Source organism: Vanacampus margaritifer, chromosome 13, assembly GCF_051991255.1.
Source record: "Vanacampus margaritifer isolate UIUO_Vmar chromosome 13, RoL_Vmar_1.0, whole genome shotgun sequence".
NCBI classification, from domain to species: Eukaryota; Metazoa; Chordata; class Actinopteri; order Syngnathiformes; family Syngnathidae; genus Vanacampus; species Vanacampus margaritifer.
The window spans coordinates 12,291,543-12,318,922 of NC_135444.1; the positions used below are offsets into that span (position 1 = coordinate 12,291,543).

The 27,380-nt window shown below is 38.7% G+C and overlaps 1 protein-coding gene across 1 annotated transcript; it reads left to right on the forward strand.

Annotated features, from left to right (window-relative positions):
* The first annotated feature begins 510 nt into the window (after positions 1 to 510).
* On the forward strand, positions 511 to 5,298 carry s1pr4 (sphingosine-1-phosphate receptor 4). Its single transcript, XM_077585194.1, has 2 exons — positions 511 to 1,154; positions 3,297 to 5,298. The coding sequence occupies exons 1-2, from the start codon at positions 1,122 to 1,124 to the stop codon at positions 4,605 to 4,607; spliced, it is 1,344 nt and encodes a 447-aa protein (XP_077441320.1). The 5' UTR covers positions 511 to 1,121; the 3' UTR covers positions 4,608 to 5,298.
* The last annotated feature ends 22,082 nt before the right edge of the window (positions 5,299 to 27,380 follow it).

The window sequence follows — 27,380 nt, forward strand, 5'->3', positions numbered from 1 at the left end:
AAATGCAAAGTTGTACCAAATTATTTATCACTTAACGTGTATTCAGGTGTGGCATTGTTGTTTTAAAACTCAAAAAGGAGAACTTCTATATGAAACGAGTAACAGGACTTGTTTCATGGGCGAGGCCCATGAACGTCAAGCCTCATTAGCTACAAATGTAGGTCAAAAAAGTATGTCATTTTACATACTATAGCTATCGTGCTAGCATGCTTTGCAACACACTTATAAATATTTGTAATAGTTGATGCTCTTTATTTGCTTTGTTGTGAGTGTCTCTGTGATGTCTTTGATGATGGCCGACAGAGAGATAAAGAAACGTCTTTATTTTGTCACTGGCAGTCAAGCTTTACAGGGTGACTGCCACACAACAGCTTTAATGCAAGCAGACTCTAATGGCTATAAAAAACAAAAGATTCATCAATCTGCACCTTTATTTGGATCAGCACTAAAACGTAACGGCTTCTTCTTCATCCCATTTACCACCCTTCTACAAAAGTACTAACAATTGCAAAATGCACTTCTAAAAATTCCACTCCAGACCTGTAGGTGGCAGTCTCTACATTATACAGTATTACTCGGTATTGGAAGAAGTGGCGGCCACTCGCTAACCACGCCTAACTACAATGCATTGATCTCTCCCCGGCGTTTTCACATTATTTTCTGTCTCTTCCGCGAAAATTCCACCATTTTTGGCATATGGTTGTAGCCTACCAATAAGTCTGGGAGAAGAGCAACATGTACATTTCATCGCTAAGAATTTGATTATTCATTTTCTCTTATAAGATATATCTTTGAGTGTTTCATCTGCATCAAAACCATCAGCAATCAGATGAAAGTAAAACCCATCAGGAAAAATATGTGCAAAATGTTAACCTATCCCCTGTGAGTCACAATTTACAATTCTGAGATCATATACTGGTTAGTCTGAATGGTCAATGCAAACAGTGAAGTTCTTCTTGTTCAAAAAAGTGTGGACCTTTCACTAACTTCATGATGTGGTGCAAGACTGTGACAAATGATGGCAATCTGTGTTGCATCACACACCTCTGATGGGTGTGAACATTACTTCCCCATCTAACATGGGCACAGAAATCAGTAGTCAGTGACAAGTTCATCTTCTCATGCACTCAGCATCACTACCAGCAACAGTCACAGTAAGTAGGCTACTCACCATTCGTTTGTGTCTGATGATTATCATTTGTGATTCATTATTAAATAGCACAAAATGCACCGTTTTATTTCATTCAGATTGCAAAGATTTGGATTAGTGAAATGATCCCCGTCTATTCAGGGTGATATAATTTTCTCTTGTTTCATGAGGATCAATAAAAGCTTTTGTTGTCCTCAGGCTCAGACAAAATTTGAGAAATTGATTTTGAGCTACACAAATAGATTTCGGAGAAGTTATTTGATGCTGGACATGTATATCAGTGTTTGTACTCTGTGCTTGTGCTCAACTTGCTTTAGGAGAAATAATTCAAAGGCATCCTGCTGTGATTTAAATGTCCTGCGCATCTGCTTCTGGTCCATGCTGTGTTCACCACATGAGGGAGGCATTTAAATGATGCCTTTTAAATTGTTAAAGTTCCAGTGAGGAAGTATGTGGCACGTTTGACCCACTACAAAAACATTTGGAGTTCATAGCAGGCAATTTTCTGATTATGCATTTTAGGTAGTGATAATAAAAGCAGTGGCAGCATAATTAAAATGATTTTTAATACTTTGTTACACTGAACTGTCCGTCTTTTCAGTTTATAAAAGAACATATTTAAGGACTAAAGGCAATAGTAGTATAAACTCTAAAATCAACAACGAAAAATAACAGTATTTCTTAACTTTTAGCGTTTTAAAGTAACTTAAGTGTGAATATCAGAATGAAGCTGTTGCTCGACGGGAATGTCGGTTAGGAATTAGTCTTAGTTCATATAGCCGACTTTGGTCTGTTATTTTAGATATTTTATCAGAAAGATGTATTCCTCTTTAATTCACCTAAGGATGTTAAGATTATAAGGAAAGAATAAGATATACTAAAATGTGTAGTATACTGATCATCGCACTGAACTTATATGTAAATAAAAGTATAGGATTCATTTATTATGTCGATAAACTGGACAGTACAGCATCCGCCAAGCATACTTAAATAACAGGTATACTGTTCTTGAACTTCTCCACATGTATTGCACTTTGACCCGAATAAGCCTTGTTGAGTATTCTAAGAATGCAGTGGTGCCTTGAGATATGATTCAAAAAAATTAACTGTGACCATTCTTGTATCTTAAGAAAGTTGAATCTCAAATCATATTTTGCCTTTGAAATGAATAGATTTGCAATAAATCCATTCCAGCCTCTCCACAAGAAAAAATGTATTCCACGTGTTGTAAAACATTTAAAAAACAAAAAGGTCTAATCAGACAGTAAATGTTTTAAGTTAAACTCTTTGACTGCCAAAAACGTTAAATAACGTTTAGTAAAATCCTAGGGAGGAGTGCCAAAGACGTTAAAAGACGTTTGTTTCAAAACAGAGGTGAAACTAACCCATTTTCTATTGTTGATTACTGAAAAACGGAATAAGGTAGAAACAAACTTTTTTTTTTGATGAAAGATGAGAGTCCAATCTTTCATTTGGTAGTATGTGTGTTTCCATAGTCCAAACACATAATTTTCTGTGGACCATGAAAGATCAGTCAAAATGCTTAAATCGGCTGGCACCCACGGCATCCCTTTTCTGAAAACGTCTGGCAGTCAAAGAGTTAAATACTGATAAGGCTTGCTTTGTCTTAACCCTCCTCAATGTCCTTCCAAATTTGTCCTCCCTTCAATTTCCTTACAATAAATCAAAAACGGTTTTGCTTCTTCTTCTTCTACCTTTTTTTCCCTTCTTTCTTCTTCTTCTTCTTCTACCTTGTCTTTTTTTATTTATTTAAACTCCAACATCCAATTCAAACTGAGCACACCAACCAGAACGGTGCTGTCAAACAAGATCTTCTACCTTGTTTTCCTTCGTCGTCGTCGTCTTCTACCTTGTTTTTCTTCTTCTTCTTTTTCTTTTAGCAGTTGACAAACCAGCTTCATAATGCATGATCACCACCAACTGACACTGCCCTTCCACTGGAAGAAAACCAAAAAAACCCTCATATGTCAAGGTATTCGTTTTTCAAGGCATGTAGTGTGACTCTGATCTGGCCTGAGTGTAAAAAGTCAACTGTAAGCAGACTTCCTTACTATGTTTTAGTTGGAAATAACTCTTGGTTTACCTTCTTCCTGCTTGATGGTTATTTTGTTCTCTGTTTTGCCAGGTGTGTGTTGTCCAGCGGTTTGGATGGGACGATAGCTGTCTTTACAGGAGTTTCATTTCCCAACCTGGTTCTAGTCCATATCCTCCCAGCTCAGGAGTAGCCATGGATCTTTTCTCGTCCCTCACATCCTCTTCATCCTGCCCTCAATTTTATAATTTATCCGCTTTCCCCGGCAACGCCTCCGAGATCAGCCACGTGATCCTGCAGCATTACAACCACACGGGCCGTCTGAAGAACAGGACCGTTTCAACCTCGCAGAATCACATCAGCGCCACCTCGGCCTTCTTCCTGTTTGTAAGCATTCTCATCATCCTGGAGAATTCCCTGGTGTTGGTGGCTGTCATTTCTCACATCTGCCGTAGTTGGCGTTGGGTGTACGTGTGCATTGCCAACATCACCCTCAGTGACCTCCTGACCGGTGCTGCCTACCTGGTCAACATCTGTATGTCTGGTCGTCGGACTTTCCAGTTGACCCCTGCGCTTTGGCTTTTCCGAGAGGGTATGCTCTTCGTGGCCTTGGCCGCATCGATTTTCAGTTTGTTGTTGATTGCCGTGGAGCGTTACATGACTATAATGAAGCCACTGCCGCAGAAATCAGCCAGGAGCACCTATTATAGGATCTACGGCCTGGTGGCCTTCTTCTGGGTTTTGGCGCTGGTGATCGGCTTCCTTCCTTTGATGGGCTGGAACTGCGTGTGTAGCCTGGATGGATGCTCCACCCTCCTCCCGCTTTACTCAAAGACCTACATCTTGTTCTCCCTCATCATCTTCGTCTTCATCCTCCTGTCTATTGGCGTGCTCTACAGCGCCATCTACTGCCACGTGTACAAAAGCGCACAACAGCGGTGCCGTAAGCGCTCCCTGGCTCTGCTTAAAACCGTGATCACCATCGTGGGGGTCTTCCTGCTCTGCTGGGGGCCGCTGTTCCTGCTACTGCTGGTGGACTTCTTCTGCACGTCCCGGCAGTGTGCGCCACTCTTCAGCGCCGATTTCTTCATCTCCCTGGCTGTTTTAAACTCAGGCATCAACCCTATTATCTACGCCCTGGGAAGCGGTGAGATGAGGAGGGCCATGGCAAAACTACTTTGTCGATGCTGCCTGAAGGCCGGCCTGTGTCGCCCTGAGGTGCTGACCTCCAAGGAGACCAGCAGCACATCGGAGAGCAGGCAGGGCAGCATGAGGAACAATTTGAACAAGGGCAGGAAGATAAACTTTGCCTCCCCCCCGCCAACCCCGAAAAAGGCTCGTAAGGCGTCTAAGAAATGCAGGCTGAGCTCCACCGCCAGCTGCCTTTCAGTTTCGAGTGGTTAGACCACAATGTGGACCCCTCCCATGCAAACAGGACCTGAGAGAGATGCTACACATGCAAGTAGTATAACTGTTTCCTCAGCTTGTGGTTTGCCATCAGGTAAACACAACTTTAAGCAGGTAGTTTTTTAAATTTAAAAATTCAAAGCAACGCCAAGGAGCTTTCAGTTTTTGTCGATTATGGCGGCACCTGATGGACAAAAGTTGTAGTGTTTTGCCTCTAGAAAGACCACATTTTCCAGGAGCACCAACATATACCATCATCTCTGAGCTCACACCAGCTAGTGAAAGCTCTGTGCAATGAATGGGCACGGATGCCATAAAGCAGTCGGCACATTTGTAGTTTTTTGTGTGGCAGGGTTCCTGCCACCCTTCTCAAAGTTGCCATGACAAAGGAACCATTCAAGCTGTAAGTCAATGTTTCATCAGAAGTTATTTTCTGAAGGTTGAAAAGTATTGCTTTAGGAGAAGGACTTTTTATACCTTGTAAGAAAAATGTGTGTACTGTATTTGCCCCTGAAACATATGGAGTTAATGCTGTATGTAGTAAGAGCCATTTTGTGTACATGCATGTAGGTCACCAAGATGGCCGTTACCGTCATTGTTTTAAGTGCTTATTAAGTTATATATATATATATATATATATATATATATATATATAAATAAACAAATAAATTGTATCTCTCTCTCTCTCTCTCTCTCTCTCTCTCTCTCTCTCTCTCTCTCTCTCTCTCTATATATATATATATATATATATATATATTTATTTTACCATGCAAGTTTACCAGGTTGTGTGCTTATAACGCATTTTTTTGTAGCATTTGGTTATACTGTATTTGAAAGATCAATAATGTGAGTAAATTAAATACTTAAAACGTATAATCGAAGGACTAGTTATTCCACCAAAATGCGACCAAACACGTCAAGACTGTTAAGGCAGTTTTATAGTGTAGAGTTATTTTGTGGTGAACTAATAAAATGCACATTATTTGGAGTGAGTGAGCCAGCGAGCAGCCCGACGAGCAGGAGCTAACAAAAGCGCCTAGCAAGAACTAGCTGGAGCAGCTAACGAGCGCTGCTAGTGCGAGAAGCTAGCAAAAGCTAGCGAGAGCAAACCAGATGGAGACAAGCGGCGGGAGCCAGAATCACTGGACACATTGATAACCACCTGCAGGCCCCCAGCTGTGGAAGGTAAGTGGCGGTAGGACTAGTGGGTCTGACATGAGCTGCAACTACCCTCAGAGGCTAACTACATTCACGAAGGTTTCTCTGTAGCAGAAAGATGGCGGTGAAACATGTCAGCGCGGCGCAATATTTTTAATATAATTAATTGATGTGATAGCACATAGTCTTTTAGCATATTATTGAAATTAATGGATTTTTTTATGAATGAATTATTAGTTCGCCACTCGATGGCGCTAAATTATACACACTGTCACTTTAAACTGGCCTTAGCCACTACAGCTGTTAAAAAAAAAGTATTCCACATGTTATTCAGTATGCTTCTTTTTCTATTCCTCTGAAGGGGGATGTGTCATTGAAACCTTGACAGGCTCCATAAGACTCAAAATGATTCATGAATGTAAGATCCCATTAACATCAAATCGACAAAGTCAAGTTTTAAATAATCTTCAAGGTGTCTTTGTTCACATCAATCTCAAACCGTTCAGTGTCAATCAAGTAGCTTTATTATCTGTTCTTGCATTAGAGCTCGTTTGATATTGCACAGGTATACCTAAAGCCAGTGACTGAATAATTTCCTTGATAATGAAAATCAGTGGCGTGCAAACCTCCATCAAGGCCCAACAAACATGTCAGGCTCTATTTGATTTTTTTTAAACTGCGGAATCTTCATTTTTGTGCCAGGGCAAGTCTACTTTACTTTGTTTGGGAGTTTGCTTGACCGCGCTGGTTAGTACACCAAACCCAGGGTTTAAAATTATTATTATTTTTATTACACATCAATGTGACCCATTCTATGTTATGTTTAACCATCATAAACTATCACATAAGGCAATGCAATGTTTTAACATGTAAAAAAAAAAAAGTAAATTAAAAAACAAAAGCCAGTAGACAAAGTTGAACCTAATTTTTGTTCCCCCTAGATTTTCCGAACGGGTCAATTTGACCCGCAACATAACATCTCCTGTATGGACTCCAGTGAGTCCTTTCACCATGTAGACCACACACCTCTCCTGCTCTGAATTTAAAGGAATGAGGGAACTGCTTCCATTGGCTGGGGGAAAAAAAGGGTTCACTCCCACAACGGAGCAAATTACCCTTTCTAGCTGCTCCTGTCTACAAACATACTAAAAGAAGACTCCATCCATGCACACAGTTAGACCGCATTTTACGCTAGAATTACGCTGGACCCGACAGTTGTGCGTTACAAAATTTTGTACAATAGAAATGGACGTACAAATGGATGAGTTATTCAGAAATTAGAGTATCAGTTATTTTCAAAACCTCCTCAAAGAGGTAAGAAAGAAAGAAAATTCCAATTGTCAAACACTGTGAAACTTTCCATTAATAAGGTAGCTCATGAAACAACAGGCGCTCCAGTGCAGCTGTATGTTGTAACACTAGCTGTCAAAGAGTTCACAAAAATAACTGAAATTTTCTCTCCTTGGCCAACTGTTACACAATTTAGCCCATGGGCATATGTGATAGTAAAAAAAAAACACTTAATCATCCATATCTTTTATGTTTAGTGCAGGCTATAAACACAATGGCATATTAATGACACCTCTTGAGATGTTCCACTATTTTGGCACTCGCGCAGGCATTTCCCGCCCATGACGTCAGTGAGCTGAACAGGCTCATCTTAAGATTTCTGCGACAAGGAAATGCAGCGTTGAGGAAAGACAAAAGTTGACTTGAAACAATTACAAAGGTGACTTCTTGTCATAACAAAATGAAATTATCATTATGTGCATGTGTGAAGCAGGGTGTGACGTGGCATGCATAACACAGGCCCGCGCATGCTTGGGACAGTTGGGTTATAGCCAAACCACTTACTCTAAACCTGACCAAGTCAAGACAAAGAATATGGATTTTGATTATTTTTAGTCACAATCATATTGACAAAATTTTGAATTTTTTTTTTTTAAACTTGCATAGTTGAAGGCTGTTGTCTGCTGTGCCGCCCGAAGCGGTAGTGACCATTATTTAAAACAATACTTAACAAAATTCTGAATCGTATATGTAGGCCAACCTGTGTCTATTATTTACTTGATTAATCAATAACTCCGATTAAAAACATGTTTTAATTTTTAGTCCAGTGCTTCTCAAATAGTGGGGCGCGGTGCAATGCCAGGTGGGGACGTGTGTGTGTGTGTGTGTGTGTAAGTGTTTTTTTAATGCCATACTAGAATAATGTGTAATGCAAACAGAATGTGTAATCACACATCCACTACAGTAGATGGCAGTGGCACTCACATTTATTTATTCACATATTTATTTATTTGTTTATTTATTTCAGGCAAATTGATGCATTTCAAATCTTTTCTAAAATCATTTTTTGCTGTAAGTAGGTCTACCTTTCTTTGTTTTGCCTTATTTAATGTTAATAAGGATACAATGTTATGCAGAGGTATATGCAGAGGTGAACCAATTTCTGAGACAAAAGTTGCTATTTATGGTCATGGCGGAGAGTTGGGAGGTCAAGGGAGAAGAGATAAAAAATTAAGATACACTGCTTTATTCAAATTTGTTTTATTTGAAATTTGTAGTGCAGAAAACATCAATTAATTATGATCCAGGTACTGCTTTGGTCTGTAACATATCGGTAGTGAGCAAATTCTGAGACAAAGCCCCTCAAATGTCATATCATATCTCTTGATATCTTAATTTTCCACTTTATTATCATTGATTTACTGTATGATTTTTGTGTGGTCTTTTTTATGTGTGTGTGTGGTTGAGTGAACAAAGCCATTGTCAGGGGTGTGTGACAAAACTGTGTGTGAGTTCCTTTCTGCCCTTACCTTGAATTCCCCCAACTTTACACTTAAGGGCAAGGATAAGCCTCCCTCATCTCTGATGCTGGCGGCCCTCCAGCTCCCTCAGCGACATGATGAAAAAGCACCAGCAAATTCCAGACGTTATTAGCGGCGCGCTCACACACATTTGCTCGATCACATTTGACATGTCAAGGGCTCGTCACCAATTCTTGCTTCTCTTCTTACAACGAGGCCCTTTCTTGCACTCCAAATGAGGCACGATGGGTTAATGACGCTTGCGTGCAGACGTGGCTACGGCCTCCGTAATTACCTCACTGGCTTGGCCTCCAGGTGTTGAGCAGACAGCTGTCTGCTGTAGGAGGGAAATCGAGAAGCTACAGTACAATGGAGGGGGACATGTTGCCACCAGCTTTACGTCACCCAATTGGCACGTTTGCTTCCAAAGAGAACAAAGAATACTTCACTTGAAACTGTTATTGTCTAAGAGCGTGGTTCCAATTAAACAACCATACTTACTATAATGACTTCTTTTGGCCAATTAAAAGCAACACACAGTCATTTGACATCATTCCTCTCATCTAAAAAGCCAGTAAGTTTGCTCACATTGTCACCACAACCTTGAGCAAAGATCTATACACCTTTGAAGGAGAATGAAAAAACTATGGATTGCCGCAAGTCAAGCCTCTTTATCTGGACGCAGCAGAGAGACGAGATAAAGTGTGTTCTTTGTTTGTGGGAGCTGCAGTGTCTCATCACACGTCAAACCTCGCCTCCTGTTGGGATTTACCTGCTGGCCTCTTGCAAGCTGGGCAATTTTGTTTTATTAACTGAGAACGTTCTTCGGCGTGACTGGAGATTCCCTGACGCCTTTTTATCTTGGCGCCTGTCTGGTCTGCAACGGGATGCCCCCGGCCTCCCACACCAAATTAAATGGGGCATCCTAAAACCAATGACTTTTTTTTATTCTCCCGAGTCTTGAATAAATCTATCAATACTAGTAAGTTATGAGAATACATTTTGAAATTTTTGTCGAACAAAAAAAAAACGTTGACTGCAGCAGTTTTTCCCAACTTTTATTGAGCAAGGCGTATATTTTATATTTGGAAAGAGAAAAAAAACTCACACACACTACCAACAATAAAATAATTTACCTTCTTCCGTCTAGTGAAGAGCATGATAATAATAATAATAATAATAATAATAATAATAATAATAGGACCAATTAAGTTAAACTGAACAATTTCCACTGGCTCACCTGATGATTTCATGTTCTACAGCACAGTGTTTAGTAATGGAATTGGGCCCTTAAAAAAACCCATGGTGGGCAATTTCCGACTGCTATGTAGTTGTTTGCCAGTGGAACTCAAGTATAAGAGCAGGAAAAGTTGAAAGCTACGTTGTAGACTCATTTGTCAGTAAGTACATGGGCTGGGTTAAAAACAACACTGCGGCGCAATCATGTGCCATTACGAGAGATTAATGATTCAGATGAAAGCCACCACACCAATCATGGCGCTGATTGTCATTCCTCCAGTGCAAACCTTCCAACATTCACGTGGGAAAGAAAACACGGTTCTGAGCGCTTTGCTTGGACAAACACACCACCGCTCTATGCTTAAGAGCAATATGACACATTGGCATAATGTCTTTCTTTCTGCTGGCTGTAAAGATTTCCTATTAACTTTACGTTTTTTCTTAAAATCCTTAACTTAACATTAATGTAGGAATGTAGAAAGGAATCATTTTGGGGTCTAAGGAACTGAGCGATAAAAGAAAAAGGGGCTCTTCAAAGCAGCACATACTGTCCACAATTTTTATTTACTTGTATATGTCTAATCTGTACATATACCGTATGGTTGATAAAGTAGTCTGCTCGCGAGATAGGAGGAGCAAGATGGCCGCCCTGTCGCTTCAACGGCTTCCATGGGCGTGTATGGGCTATGGGCTATCTAGTCATATACAGCAGTGGTCCCCAACCTTTTTTTCACCACGGACCGGTTCATACATGTCCACAACTTTGGCGGACCGGCAACCCAGTGGGTGTTTGGCTGTTCGTCGGCTGATTAATAAAAGCCTACGACAACAAACGCAAGTCCACTACCATAACAAGGGTAACAAAACGCGACTGAGATAATTAGCATCTTGACATGTGTCAAGAGTTCGTCGTAAACAGAGAGAATCTGGTCACTTTTCAAAATAAAATATTTTTAAGCCTCGGCTAATCAATTAACCGGAAGTACAGTAAGTTTTTTTTTTATTCTTTCAACTGTGCGGCCCGACGCGGCCCGGTCCAAAGGTGCCCACGGCCTGGTACAGGTCCGCAGCCCCGTGGTTGGGGACCACTGATATACAGTATTCAGATCAGTGGCCGAAACAAACTGAAATCGTCATAAGGAACCCTTAGCTTTCCAGCAACATGTAAAAATCGTCATTTTACGTACTCTCATTGGTCACGCTAAACAGTCTCACACTTTTTTGTTTTTAGGCCTACCAAAGTTTGTTGCAGGGTGTTGCAGTTTTGTCTGCTGTCAGCCACGATAGCAGTTGCTTCAAAAATCATTTTCAAGCATTGTGTTGTGAAGAAAACAAAAACAAATCTGCACTTCTTTCCGAGCAGCACGTATGAGGGCTAAGGCTAGCTTACATGCTAGAGTAAAGAAAGGAGGTGGTTTTAAATGTTTTTGTCATGTTATTAGATAAATAAGATATAGATAAAGGTTTGGATTTGTTTGAAGGAATTATTATTTAACCTCAAAGAAAACAATGAAATTAATTTGCATGTCACCGCACACAAACGGGCTTTTTGTTTCTGTGTGTACGTGTTAGCACTGATACAACACAGTCAACAACAACCAGGTGTCATATCATTATCTGTCTGTCATGTCGAGATGGACCAGTCCCAAAATAATCTGTGCATGTTTATGCGTCTAGCACAAAATGGCTAAGCAAATGTTGTTAATACAATTATAACCAATCAGTCAACGGTTTCCCACGGGACTCTGACATCATTTTGGGGCCAACAAGGTCAAGCAAAGAACAGGGACGGCATACTTGGTGCACGTCCATTTGAAAGGAAATCAAACATCTGCTTACAAGACCCTTTTCTCCCTGTCTTGTTTGTTTCCAATGAGCACCTGATTGAGGAATCTCTTGTGAGTCGACCCAATGTGAGATCCGTGTCCTTTCAGTGCAGCCACTGAGGAAGAGAGCTGAAAGCTTGGCCCCCTTGCTCGCCAAAGCGTCTCGAGAGGAGTATTTGGGAAAAGTGCATTTCTTTCCGCGTGATTTATGACCTCATCAACATTTTTCTAACCCTTTTCGCTCCATTCAAGGCAGTATAATAAAATAATGTTGCACAATTTGAAGCCAACAAGACAGCAGTCTACACATCAATTATCATTGGGCTGTACTTTAAAGTCTTTGTAGTTGTGCATGATGAGCACATGCCAAACTTAATTCCTGTTATACGGCATTTGAGGGGGACAGGACAAGACACATTTTGTTCAGTTGCTCCCTGTTTATGCGGAATGTGCTGCCACACCATCTAGCAGTCGATTCCTAACAGGGGATTAGTTTATATGTATTGTGCGGCTTGTATGGGCACATGCAGAGGAGGTAGGGATCTACACGGCTTTCCCTCGGAATGTGAACACGTGTGTAGCTTTTCCCAATGAGAAATAATGGCCATGGATTTCATGCCCTCCATGGACCAGCCTTTAAAATATTGCTCAGGTGATGTTGTAAAGGAGACATACAGTTCTCACAGAACAGTTTCACTTTGAATTTGTGTTGATACATTCCTTTTCATCATGCTGTCCATGTTTTGAAATCATGAGACAAAGACGACACTAAATGATTGATAAATGCTAGCTCAACATTGCTAGGTTTCCAACTGGATGTTCTCAGAGGGATGTGGTCACAGAGCTAAGTATCAACAGGTTGTTACAGAGAGAATGGAATCGTTATTTTGATATATTTTAGGTAGCTATTTTAGCATTTTAGCTTCATCCTGGAATTTGACGTGAAAGCCAAATATCCATAATGTTTTGTGAATTTAAACAATTTAAACAGTTCTGAAGTGTCTTTATCCCTATAAGGCCTGAACCATGAAATATATGAGAGAAAATTAGAGTATTTATTGGTCCTTTTGAACTTTTTTTTTTTTGGGCAACTTCCGCATATGACTTTTGGTTTGTGTCATATTTGATACATCCAGTCACAATGCCACACTCTAAAAACAGTTGGGTCAAAAATAACCCAAATATGGATCAAAAATGGACCGATCCACTTTTATAGTTTAATTTGACCCAGCTTTCTGGGTTGTTTTATACAAAATGACACAATTTTTGACCAAATTAAAGGATCTGACCAATATTTATGAGGTGTTTTAGGCTGAAAGACCCACCTCTTGACTCAAAGTTGTTTCAAATCGACCCAAGTAGAGATCGGTCCATTTTTGACCCATAGTTGGGTTATTTTTTACCCAATACTTTTTAAAGTGTATACATTTATAACTGTCAAAAACATAATAATAAACAGACATATCAAAAATATTAATGTTTCCAAAAATCAGAAAGAACTTTCTTAATTGGAGTGATCTTGCAAGGTCGCTGGAAAAACCATCAGCTGGGTGATACTGCCCTCTAATGGATTATTTGTGCAATGCATGTGTCAGATCATATACATCAGGGTTTTAATGGGGATAACAATTTTATACTCATAAAATAGAGGGCTTAAAATGTCTTGTATTTAATATGATACGTTTGGTCAGAGTGACCTTATTTTGATTTTCAAAAAAGAGGAATCTCAGCCCGGCCTTGATATACTTAAATGGTACTCAAATATGCCATGCCCTCTTGTATGGGTAGAAAAGTCTTACTTGACAATTGAACACATAATACCATGTTCTAAACTGAACAAGATCTATTTATCAAGCAACCAACCTCCCACGATCGATCTTTTGTGAATGTCATCCATTATTGCTGGAAGCGCCCGTATCCAACTCGGAGGATCGAACCCGTACCGTGACCATCAGTAGATTTGGGAGTGATTTGAATGCTCAAGAAGTGAGGTTTTATGTAAAAAGCTGGCCTTTTTTTTTTTTTTAAATATAATAAAATATTTTAAAAATATATAACAATAATAACACAGATACACAAAACTCACCATTTTTACACCCCTTGCGACTTAGGAGCAGTCCAGTCGACCAGTCGCGATGACAACACGGTGCACTCCACTTCACATTTGTCATGCAAAGTGTCAGTAAAATACAATACATATTAATTGGTCCAGTGAAAAACAATGAAAACCAGATATTTCCATGAATTTATAAACCCACCCTGGACACACGGAAAAGATGTAAAAAAAATAAATCAAAATAAATCCAAGCAAAAGAGCTCAAGAAGTTGCTTGAAGATTTCTTGTCTTGCCCTAACTGCCTTAATTGGTTAGTAACTTTATCCGTTGATCCATTTTTTTATAGACGTATCCTCAATAGAATTGATCTGGCGCTTTCCCAGCTGATTTTGGGCGAGAGCCACTCGTAGCTATTAACTTTGTGGTTTAATAAAAATATCAATTAGATGTTCCAACACATTAAAAATAGCTCCTGGCATGCTGAAATGCTTTTTTGTTCACTGTGAGTTTGGAGGACAATTACCATGGAAATTTCTCCAAGGGCTGCATGTCAGCCATTTACAGTGACTGTGCTCTCAGCTGTGGTAATATACTGTACTGTACTTGTATGCTATTCTTCTTTTTTTTCCCAAACCAATTTCCCTTGCACCGCGATCACTTGTGTGTGCAAGTGTGACCGTTCAAGCTTGAGTTTCCGAATGAGGACGCAGCTGTTCTCAAAGAGCATCTTTACAGTGATCCGGAGTCCAGCAGGGGACTTATTAAGAGAAATAACACGGACTTGCATTATTTTACAAGGCACAACTGGAGGACACAAAAGATTATGTTGGATTTCCATTTCTACACCATTTAAACTTCTTTAGGTGTCACTGCACTGGTGACATCCAACATAAGTGCTGAAACAGATGTTGTGCTCCAGTCATGTCACCCTATTGAAGATAAGCATTATAGAAATGATACAATATATAAAAGGTATTATTATATCACAATAATATGTTCTTTTTTTTTCTGGAGAAAAAAACAAAAACAAAAAATAATATGTTCTATGTGCCCCCACAGGTGTAAACACGCCATTCTGCAAATCCCAAATCCACCTGTTTTTATCCATCTCAGGGGGCGGCCATTTTGTCACTTGCTGTCATAATGACATCACAGTTGCTCAGGGCTCACCTTTTTTTCTGAGTTTGGTCATGCGACGTTCACAAGCTGATTTGGTCATGCGACGTTCACAAGCTGAGCTGGTCATGTGATGTTCGCAAGCTGAGCTGTGATTGGTCAGTACCTGAGCCCTGAGCAACTGTGATGTCAAAAAGGCAAAATGGCCGCCCCCTGAGATGGATAAAAACAGGTGGATTTTGCTGGCCAATATTAATTACAATGTTTCACCTAGTGGGGGCACAAGATGTCCGTGTTGACTTTAATGTTTAAAAACATCAGAATCAACATCAACACACGTTCCGAGTCCCTCTTCCGAGTGGTCCTTAAGTGAACTTTGGAGAACAGATGTTCCTGCTCATCGAGACCAGCCAAGCTAAGAGCGACGGGCCAGAACACCCCCCACCCCAGATGCTGATTGAACATAAGAAGAGAGGATCTCGGGCTCAATAAAGCAGCCCCGTGGTGATATACGGTCAGCCTTTGAGGCCCTGAAGATGAAACGCACTGTGACATCGCCATGGAGACCAAAAGGAGAAAACCATGGGCGTGCATGTGTCTGTTTGCATGAAAACAAGAGAGCCCATATTGTTGCATGTTTTTGATGACACCACAGAGGAGATCTAAAAGGCATGCATGGAAAACAAGCTTTAATTTATTTCCCAGACTCTTCAATGGATCCGTTTTTTTCCCTCACATCACACAAACTATTCATCTCCCGCACTCACTATTAAATGCGCATTTGACGACGATAAATCAATTGAAGACAAGTTACATACATAACTTTACATACTGACTCACAATCTGCTTTCATGATTCTCGCCCCCTTTCTTTTTTTTTAAAACAACTTTTAACAAGCACTGTTCATGAATAACAACAATGACAGCTTTTTTTTTTTTATATCAAAAACATTCAAGCTTTATTTCATGTTTTTGGATTTAAACAAGCAGCTCCAACACATGCACATCGAATTTAACATGCCTGTCAGACTTAGCTGTCAATCTTAGTGATGATTTCCAGAGAAATGTAGCTGGCACTTACACAATATTTTTTTATTTTGCATGAATGCTCAGCGGTGCTATCCTCAGGCAGGTCATAATGTTGGTAACAGCCTTTAAAGTAATTAAATCACAAAACGTCAGAAAACATAACATTTTTCATTGATTCTAAATTTCAATATCAGTTATATAATGTTAACTAGGTTTTACATTTATTTATGACCGTCAAACAGGAAATCAAACCAAACATTTTCCACCTGTTTTTAACCATCTCAGGGGGCGGCCATTTTGCCACTTGCTGTCGACTGAAAATGACATCACAGTTGGCCAGTGCTCAGGTAACGACCAATCACGGCTCACCTTGCAAATGTCACATGACCAAACTCAGAAAACAGGTCGTTGAAATAAGGACGTCTCAATTTACTCAATGTTAAATCTCGGCCTATTACATTGAACATAAAACTTTTATTCTGTTAGATAAACGGCAACAGGTGGATATGCACGTGAATGAAATGGAAGAACATTTAATTGCTCTTCCTCTCACTATATGTTACTTGCACAAAGAGATGAAAATTAACATTATTTAATAAATAAAACATTTTCAGGCCCTCGGGTACTCTTCTCTTTGATCTCGGAACATTCATCCATTCCTATCCAACATACAATGCATGACATCAACAAAATAAATTAGAATAATATCATTCACTATACATCTAGATCATAGCATTATTTACAGCACTCGTGGCAGCCATGTCCCTGTAGGCATCAGACATCTGATCAATCTGATTGAATGCTTTGAAAGTGCTAAATGATCTTTCGGCGGTGACATGACATCATCGCTTTCCCAGCCATAATCTCGTCTTTAATCTTAATAACTCGTTTGTGATGATGCTACCTTACCGGGCGACGCCGCTGTGCCGTCTACATGATAAAAGATAATAACTTCTCGGGCACACTGCATGGAGAGGCGGGATAAGCACATATTCATCTTTACTGCTAATGACTTTTCAGTTTCCTGCGGGTTATAAAATCAAGATGGAGCCCTTTCCGGCGGCGGCGCTGGCGACTTATCTCATGAGTGGAGAGGAAGCAGCGGAGGCGCGCTTCCCCGGCCAGTCATGATGGACTGTTGGGTGGCATGAATTACGTACACATCGCAGGCATTCTTTTTGAATGACCTCGCAATGATCTGGGGATTTCAGTGATTCTAAAACTCTTTATACACCAAGTAACACCTCAATAAATGATATATGTTAGCTCTCCAAGTAGCCAATTATGACAAATTATGACCATAAAATGGTCTTTAGTCAGAAGAAATATACAGTGGAACGTTGTAAGTAACAGTGTAAGTCATATTTTAGCGGGGATATACATTTGACAAAAAAGAAACCGTAGCGCTGGGACTGGTACCCAAAGTCTCCTTTCCCTAATTGTTTTATATTAATGGCGACAAAAGAGCTCTGGTTGGATTCGCTTCGCTTTTTTTTCTTTTCTTTTTAGTTTAAAATGTCTTACCTCAATTAGAACCCTGCGTCAGATAGTGGCCAAAGGTGTAATCCTGGTTGTTTTATTGTGCCTTTTGGTGCTGAACATGGTAAATCCTTCTTGTGTTGGATATTGCATGCTAAACTGGTGTGCTAGCTTCAGGGAAACAGTCCCTAACTATGAAAATAATAATAATAATAGTAATAAAATAAAATAATAATTTTTTTAAATAAAAAAAATAATAAAATAAAATACAAAAAATTAAAAAAAAAAAAATAATAATAATAATAATAATAATAATAATAATAAAATAAAATAAAAATAAAAAATAAATAAAAAAGTGTGACTTATAAGTTATAGTCCAAAGAATACGTAATAAAATGGATAAGTGAACAAGAAACAATCACGTTTACATTTGATTGACTGTCATATCAACATTCAAACCAATGCAAGTCACGGTCCCTATGACCACGTCATATAGTCTCTTACCACCTTCTATTGGAATAAATTTGGGAACATTTATGTGGACAAAATAATTGAAAATCAAATTTTATGATATTTGCGGCATATGAAAACCAAGCTTTCACTGTATTTAATTGCACTAAAATATGAGAGCATGGAAAGATCTCTATCTCTCTCGCTCTATATATATATACTGTATATTTAAGGTTTTAAATGCTAATGTATTGTACTAAAGTTAAATACAACTGAACTGTACGTAAAGATTCTTTCTCATACCACTAGAAGAAGCCTGCATACCACCAGTGGTTAAGCGTACCCCACTTTGAAAATCGCTGCGTTAAAAAGTACCCAGACAGAAACAAGGCATCATAAACAGCCTTACCAAGGGAGAGATGCTGAAAAAAACATGAGCGCGAGCAGATCCACCGCATTTATATGCGATAGTATTCACGCAAGCGTGCAGATGCTACCTATCAAGCAACAAAATGTTAAGCTCATGAAACATTCATTGCTGCAGTGACAGTCATCTGCAGCTGCAACAGCCTTGTGAACACTTGTGGGGCCAGTTCTGTCATCTCGGGTCTGATCAGGGCCAAGAACTTGTGGCGGAGGAGTGCGATATGATGAATAGGGGCTTGCGATCCAAACACTGATCGTCTGCCTCCTTGGACGGTGGTGAGGTCACTCCTTCTCGACAATGGGCTCCACTCCTGTTCCTGCTGAACTGAGCCAGTTTTTAGGTAAAACACTGATACCAGTTCAGTAGGCACGGGAGGGCGCAGCCCGCACGGTGCTTTGGTTTGGCCAATGGTAGGCTTGCTAGAATTGGACAACATTGAAATAATTCAAATTTAAAAACATCAGGAAACTGCACTTTATTGTCTGTTGATGCTCCACATGTTACATGAATGCTGAAAGATATTGGCAGGAATTTGGTGCATGGGCCTCAAATGACTTCATTCAACTCTTAAAGGGAGAGTTTAAAATGTACACACACATGAAAAACACTTTTTGTCACAAACAGCAAGTATGACGTAAAAATAAAACGTTCAAAATCTAACATTTTGTTTTATAGTGTCAAACAAATTACTAATAATTATTGCAAATAAATTGATTTTCTGGGGTTACAAGATAACAGGTCAGTGCGATGTGTTGGCGGTGAGAATGCCTGCAAGTGTGCAACACAATATTGACCTCATGCCTTCTGTCTCTGATTGGTTGTTTTTCTCCAGGCTCAGTGGCTTCTTGTATACTAAATTTGAGATACAAGATAGACCAAAAGACAGCTGATAATTTATTTATATGGATTTATTTATTCATTTTAATCACAGATCATATTTATATGTTATATCATATATTACTCTCAAGTCATACTCTATAAATATTTGGGTAAAAAATAACCCAATTGTGGGTCAAAAAGAGCCAAAATTAATGCGTCACAAAACAACCCATGAAGTTGGGTCAAATGAATAACAATGATAAATGTTTTACTTATTTGACCCAACTGTTTGGGCTAAATGAATAACCCGAAAAGTCAACTTGGGTTGGATTCAACTTGACCCAAGTGAGGTTGGTTCTTTTTTGACCCAAAATTGGTGGGGTTTTTTTACCCAACTGTTTTTAGGGTATGACTCTCCCTTTAATACTGCAATTATCACTTTATCACAATAAGCCCTTAATATTAGACAAAAACACAACACAGTACATTGGCCTAGTGGTTAGTATGTTCATCTCAAGAGGTTGCAGGTTAAAATCTATAAATTGGTTTAAAATAACCCAATTTGGCATTATATATATATATATATATATATATATATATATATATATATTGTAAGAAAGAAACCAATTTTTTATTTTTTTTGCTTCCTCTTACAACCAGCAAACATATGTAATATACTGATATATTATTAGTGGTTAACACGTATTTTAATAATAATAATAATAATAATATACAGTAATCTATCACGGCACAATAAAGTGTAGCAGTACAGTCACCGCTGTAGCATATTGTGATGTTTTACCCAACATCTTGTCCTCAACGGATTTCTTTCTTTGACATTTTGGTTGGCTGACAACATCTCAGAATTCCTTTCAGTGGGAATTGCGATGTCAGGTTACATGTAATACTGGAAATATCATCAACCATTGATTTTGTAAAGCCTACGCGGCTGTGGGAATGCAGCAACAATGGCTCTACGGATGAAGCAACTGTCTCAGGTTGACCTTTTTATTGTTTATCACAGTGAGCCAATGCTATCAGTGTTACCCAACATTCCTCCAACATTACGACACATGTTCTTGTGGTAGACCGGAGCAGATTTTTAAGCCTAGAGCAGCTGGCGGCAGAGATTCCAAATGGGGGTCAAGTAACCGTATCGATTTTGGCAAAATAAAAGAGAACATAGAAATAAAAGGAGCCATCGCTGAAGGAGATCCAGGCTCTTGCATGCGCTAAATAATTTATTAGACGCGGGATAAGATGCTAACGATCATCACTGAGACAGCCGAGCTGCAACAAGGCAATTTATGTTCATAAGGGGAGTTATTGTTCAGACAATTGGATCCCTGCTCCAGTAGGTTTTCAAAAGAGTGAACCTAAATAGTCTAGGATAATATGCGTTCAAAAAAGTTGGAGGTGTGACACTTAAGCACATTATCCTATTCTCCCTCTGTTATGTGTCTGTTGGCGAGTAGTTTTCCTTTATATTACTTTTATTTCATTATTTATTTTTACAGTCGTTAACTTCTCTTGTACGGCAATTAAAGGGTTGGTTTTCTGGGTTTGGTCATGTGACTTTTGAAAGCTGATCCTTAAGGCACTGTGATGTCATTTTCAGTGGACAGCAAGTAACAAAATGGCCGCCTCCTGTGATGGATAACAATGGGTGGATTTTGCTGCTTAAATCATATTCCACAAACACCATATTAATCAGAAGGCCATGTTAAAACTTGTGTCCACATAGAACATACTGTACTATTGGCATCCAGTTTCAGAATCTTAAAGTAGTACTTAAGCATTTAATAAAATACTCTTAAGTTAGTTGTGAGTCTAAATTGTCAATACTGTAGGTGTGAATGGTAGTTTGTTTGTGCCCGGGTGAGCAGTCAGCTGGGATAGGCCTACGACAGTAATGAAGACAAAGCACTGTTGAAAATGGATGGATGTCGTACTGAATTCAATAACTGATGCAATATTTTTGCCTAATCTTCCCTTATATTTGTTCGCCTGATTTGATTATCACATAATTGCAACTTGCCGGTTTCCTGTCTTTGGAGACTTGCGTGTGGCAACTTAATACTGGCACAGCTGCCCAGAGACATCCATCTCACATGAACACAAACATGCCCAGACAAGTCCAACATTCACTGCCACATTCCTGCAACTGTGAAAGCACTTGCAGATTTTTTTTTTTTTTTTCAAAATCCAACATCATCCTTGAAAAGCTTGAAAATTCATATGACGTGTGATCATTTTTGTCAGATGTATTCGCAAATGGTGCGCAGTCACATTTGAATCAAGTACAGCTCCCACTCTGGATCGCTTCCTCCCTTTGGTCTCACTCCACCTCCTTCATATCTGAGATCATCAAGTTCTTTCCATTCAGCGGAATTAATCCTCGCAGTCGAATCAACTATTTCACCTCAGGCACTGAACTTAGCCACTGTGAACAACATATACCAGGGATCAATGCTCACCAATTAGCTAAGCTCTGTGCCTTTAGCAAGTAGCTGGGCCTCACACACACACACACACACACACATTGGACATTTTTAACCTTTTTTCACAAGTCAATTATTATTTTTTTTGCTTTAACATACATTCATGGGCCACAACATTAGATACATCTGCTCAATCGAATGAGATTCAATGCAAGAGCTATATCAAAAGGTCTGCATTCAAACAAAATGAGGCTGAAAAGAACCATCTTGATACTGTTCGACTCCAGTCCTGTAGGTGGCAGTAAAGCCTTCCAAGTTTGACACAAACTGTCACACAAAACTGTTTTTTTTCATCACATTTTTAGATAATTTTATCAGTGACTCATTTTATTTTGATTTTAGGAGTCTGTGTTAGTTGTTGTAAACCATGTTTTGTCTGTTTATTTTGCAACTAGACGGATGATAGCTAACTGCTACCTGCTAGCATCCCTTCATGTTTTTTTTATATTGATTATAATAGACATTGTCTATAAATGCTGGAAACATGTTGATGCAGATAAAGATGAAGATAAAGGATTTAATTTCTTAATTAATGATTAATGTATGACATTAAATGGCTGCATTTGTGATAAAACAAAACAAAACAACAAAAGCAGACTTTTTGATGCAGCTCTTGTGTTGGCTTGTGCAGGTATAGCTAAATTTTCTGTGGGACACTTTGTGAACTAACCGAATGGGATGCTACCCGCTGAGCCGTGAGGGAGTGGAAATCCCTGGCAATGTGATTTTTATTTGACTTTGTGCATCAAATCACGGTGCCAGGAACCCGCCCCACCACGGCAAAACACGGCCGTTCTGTCCGCATCAAAATTCTGTCTGCGGTCCATCCTCCTGAGCTCCTCGTACTCCATCCAACAGCTGTGACCTGGAAAACAGACACAGGAGACAGTTAGGACTTTGCTTGAAAGTGGATCTGATGATGTCATGTGGGGAAAACAGAGATGGGCAGGAAGTTACACCAAGTTGGACCGAGCACGGGAAGCCACCTGCTCAGTGGATTGAAATTTGCTTAGGAGCCAAAAGACCTTTGAGAAAATTAATCACAAAATACTGTACAACAGTAAAATGAACCCTATAAGTCACTCTAGCACCCTATAGACAATATATATGATTGCATTTTTAATTTTTTTCACTCAATGGCCAAATTTGATTTTTAAAATGACAGATAGGTTGAATCATTTGTGGACAAGGTAAAAAAAAAAAAGAAGCTAAAATGTGAGTGTAAAATAAATATATATATTTTTTTTTTAACAACAGATGTTAAAAGGTTTTCATTTTTAATTATATTACTTATTAGGGATGTTTGATACCCCCTTTTTTCAGACCGATATCAGTAGGAGACTCAACTCTAGGCCACCGATACCAATTACCGATAACACAAATAATTTTGATACATAATTCTTCCCCCCCCCCCCACACACACACACACACAAAAAAATGGCATAATTTTACAGAAAAGGTATTTTTTCTTAAAATTGCATGAATTTTTTTTCTCATTTCTTGTTCCTGATATATGCTGCCATTGCGAGTACTATACCTTGATATAAGGCAAGATGCCGATACCTAGTATCAGTACTCGCCAATCGCTATTATTTATAATTAATGTAGTTATAATTAACCAAAATGTAATAACAGTTTTAGTGTATATTTAAAAAAATATATATATGTTCCTATTTTTGGATAAAAAAAATTCACTATTATTAAATCAACCAATATTTTAATTAGATAAATGCATGCAAAATAAATAAGTAAAAGTTATTCAAGTCATTAAAAGTATGTACGTTAATTATTGTGGATTTTTTCCCCCCTTTCCCAAACTCAAGGGGAGTCATCAATGGGACTTGTTTTCAAGACGTGGATGACATCAAGATGGCCGTAACAATGGAGCCAATGGAATCCTTCCTCAAGTGTGTAAATGTAAGATAGAGAAAGATAAAAAAAATGTATTATTATTATTTACAATATTTCTAACGAGAAAGTTTTGAAACAAGATCAACTTGAAATTCAACTAGCTTCATGAAACTTAATGTGTTTGCCTGTGGAGGTTCCAATGTATGGTTAACCACATTTTTTTTTTTTTTTTAACCACATTTTAAGGATGGTAGTTTGGGATGGGCCAGCAAGAGAAGGCATAAAAATTCCATCTTTTTACACAACATCCTGTGAGCAAGATTAGTGAATATGTTATGATAAGTTGTTTATTTTGTTTTGAGGGAAAGTTCCCCCGGCCCACCCTGCTCAAGCGAGTTATTAACAGTAGAAGTGATAAGCAGACCCATATCCAGTTTTCGGGAGTAGGGGATGGGGGGGGGGGGGGGAGTTAATAATGTTAAAATGCCATGTATGACATTAACTTTCAGTAACGGACCCCGTTACGTATTTTTTCAGCCTAATGATGTACTTGTCAGTTCTGTTGCCCTAGGAATGAATAACTAAATGATATGAAACTATGAAAAGTTCATAACATGTGAATAGTATTTACCATCAAGACTGTAGATCTGATCTGAAAGTCCTGTTGTTAGAAATAATTATAATTAGACAGAAAATTCATTTAGAAGCCATAACTCAACTCTTGACTGAGTACCTGCAGGCACATTAGAACATTACAAAGTGTGACGTGGAACCATGTGTATATGTGTGTGTTGGACGAGGAAAAGATTGAGTGTGAATGAAGGGAGTGGTTCTGCCCTCTCATGTCTGTAATTCAAATGTTTGTTTGCTGGGTGTGAACGGTTGATCATGATAAGCGCAATGGTTGATGGACGACATTATAAATGACATTTACGACCAAATTATCCGGTTTAAGCGAAGGTTGATATATTGTTGAAAACGTAATTAAGCATTTCACAATTTAAAATATGGCAAACCCAGGTACAGAAAGTAAAAACCCCACAGTTTGGCTTTAGCCCCTTGTGCTAGCTAGCTAGCTAACTAGCAGGTAAACAAGCACCCGGGGAGCTAGCCATGGGAGCTAGCTAGCTATCACCTGGGGCTAAAGCCAAACTGTGACAGGGTTTTTACTTTCTAGACCTGGATGTGCCACCTCTGTATAAATACTTTGTAATTTTTTAATATCAAAGTCCAATAAAGGTCAAGTGTTCATAATGTCTTCTTATGTTGTCTTTCTTCACATGAATTTCAAGGCTAGTTCCACTTGGTCTCAGTAATAATAATAATTTGCATTCTAATGGAACCTTTATTCTTAAATTGGCGCTAGGCGTGAACGTGTGACGTGATTCAAGGAAGTGCTGCCAGTGCCAAATGGTGTCAATTTAGCATGCGTGGGGACAAGTGGCATTAAGACGTGTCAAAAATTAACCTAATCCATCAAATCCAAGTGTGATAAATCATTCAACACCTTGAGCTCTATTTTCATGACCGGCACGGCGAGCAGCATATACTTGCGCAGAGGCAGTTTAGACTGTGTGTTGGTAAAAAAAAAAAAAAAATGGGTGGCTTCACCAAAATCGCATTAGATAACCTGTGCCACTACTTAGACATGGTCAAAGCAGCCGTAACTTTAGACCATCATCCTGCCACCAAATTGACTTGAGAGTTAGTTTGTACTTTTGTGCTGAAGTATGTTTCAGTCTATACTTTTTTACAAAGTAAATCAAGGCGTTGAATCAGTTTGTCTACTTATCTACAGACTTTTGCCACATCTGTGCCTTGTTATGATATACAATATGTGCTATGGTATCCTATACTCCACGACAGGCAGAATACCCACATCTGAATCCAGTATCGTCACCACTCAAGTCACACTGATCTCCCTGCGATATGTCACCCTGCTCTCACAAGTGTTGAGATGGAAGGAAAATAAAAAGGTTCTGTTCAAACCTGCCCGGATAACATGCCAAACGCTGGGGGGAAAAAATTATTAATTACACACACAATAAGGCAATAAAAGAAAGCTGAAAATTCTGAAAACTGAAAATACATGACCAAATATTAAGTTGGGCAACTGCTATCATACAATACAATAATATTGCAGGTCATACAAGTTTGCCAATAAGTATTCTTATATCCTTGCCAACGTCAGAGCATGCGTACGTATGTGACAAGTGCACATGCACTTCTCCCTTATCTATCTTGTAAGTAGGCTGGTGTGTTTGGGACGGAAACGTATTGCATTCACTTGAAAAAATATACCTTGTTTTTCTGACAAATTTTTGGGGGGAGCTTTGCTTTTTGTTTTTCTGAATATTTGTTTCTGTTTTACAGATTTTTTTTTTCTGTCATAAAAAATATTCAGAAAAACCGGGTGATAATATTCAATAAAACAGGAGGAAAAATTACTCCAAAAAACAGAAAAAAAAATTTGAAAAACAGGGAGAAAAAATTATTCCAAAAATATTTTTTTTATTTTAATTTTATTTATTTTTACCTCTGAGCTCCAAGTGACTCCAAAAGTACCTTCAACTACATCACTTACTGGCTCAGTTAAGGTAAGTATACGAACATGTCAATCGATTGGCATGATTTTAGTAAGCTAATAGTTAAGTTTAGCGAGTCTGTAACAAGTCATTGTAGTTCAGAGGTAAAAATAATAATAATAATAATAATAATCATTCCGAAGTGCTGTTTAAAAAAAAAAAGAAATATTGTTTTCCCCTGTTTTTCTAAATATTTTTTTTCTGAGTAATTTTTCCTCCTGTTTTTCGCTCCCCCCCCCCCCCAAAAAAAAAATTAATGAAAAACTGTTTTGTTTTGGGGGTTTTTTTATTCAAGGGGATGCAATACCCTTCTTTCTACCCAAGAAGTAGAATAAAGAGAGCAAAATGCATAATATTTCTGGAGGGGGGAATCATACTACATACATACCAGAATATAATTTGTACTATTTCTAGTGCAAAGTCAAAACAATACAATAATAAATAATTTGGCAAGAAATAATGTGTGAATAATTTAGCATTCTATAGACGCACATTATGATGTTTCGCCTCATTATTTAAGAAAACATAGTCCAGTTCTATGAGGCAATCTGGTTACTGCATATTACGTAGTCATTACAGATGTTTTGGAGAGTCAGGACTTTATTATTCAGCTTATTACATCTCCCAGTCTGCATTCGCATGTGACTGATGAAAGGAGCAGCCATTTTCACATTAACAATAATTCACTTTGCCATCACTTAATGCAATTTGGCCTTTGTGTCATTTCATGCAAAATCGAAGAATAAGCCATCGGAAGCCTAAGCAGATTTGAGTCGGCTTTGGGCATTTTGTCTAAAAAAGTAGCTGAAAGCTCGGTGATCTTTGGAGGGCTCACCTCACGCTCTAAGAATAATGAAGATATGAAAAAATGATCCGGCTTTAGTGCTCTGACAGAAATCGATGATGATGCACGGGAGGAAGTGGCAGAGGTGCACTGAAGCCTGCTATAAGCTTATCTCCTCGCAAATCTGATAGCGGTGGATATATCGGCTATTAGCTAATGGCTAGAACCCGAGAAGGCCGAGAAAGAAAGCCACTGGGGAAGAAGGAGCGAGAAAGTGGGATGGAGGAGATTATGTTTGTTTGTTTGTTTGAAAGTCGTTTTAGGTGACGTAAGAGTGCAACAACAGCATCAGTTACTAAGTTCATCTGAGGACACCTGGACGTCACGCCTACGGGAAATCAAAATGCGAACTTGATGCCCACCATTCATCTGAGGGACTAAAAACAGTAAGCAAATAAAGTTATTACTTTATTTTTTTTCTTCTTATAGTCTTATCGTCATTTCTTTCTTATTATGTACATTTATTAAATATTTATTGGATTTCATGAAAAATTACAGAAAACATTTGCAATTATAAGCATTTTTACAAATTATTATACTTTATGCTAGCGAGATAATGTTATGGAAAATAATTATTTAGC

Bases quoted from the DNA above. Each gene is read 5' to 3' on its own strand.
- s1pr4 (XM_077585194.1), top strand. From the start codon at position 1,122: ATGCACTCAGCATCACTACCAGCAACAGTCACA. The intron at 1,155-3,296 runs GTAAGTAGGCTA...CTGTTTTGCCAG, and splicing joins CACTACCAGCAACAGTCACA to GTGTGTGTTGTCCAGCGGTT.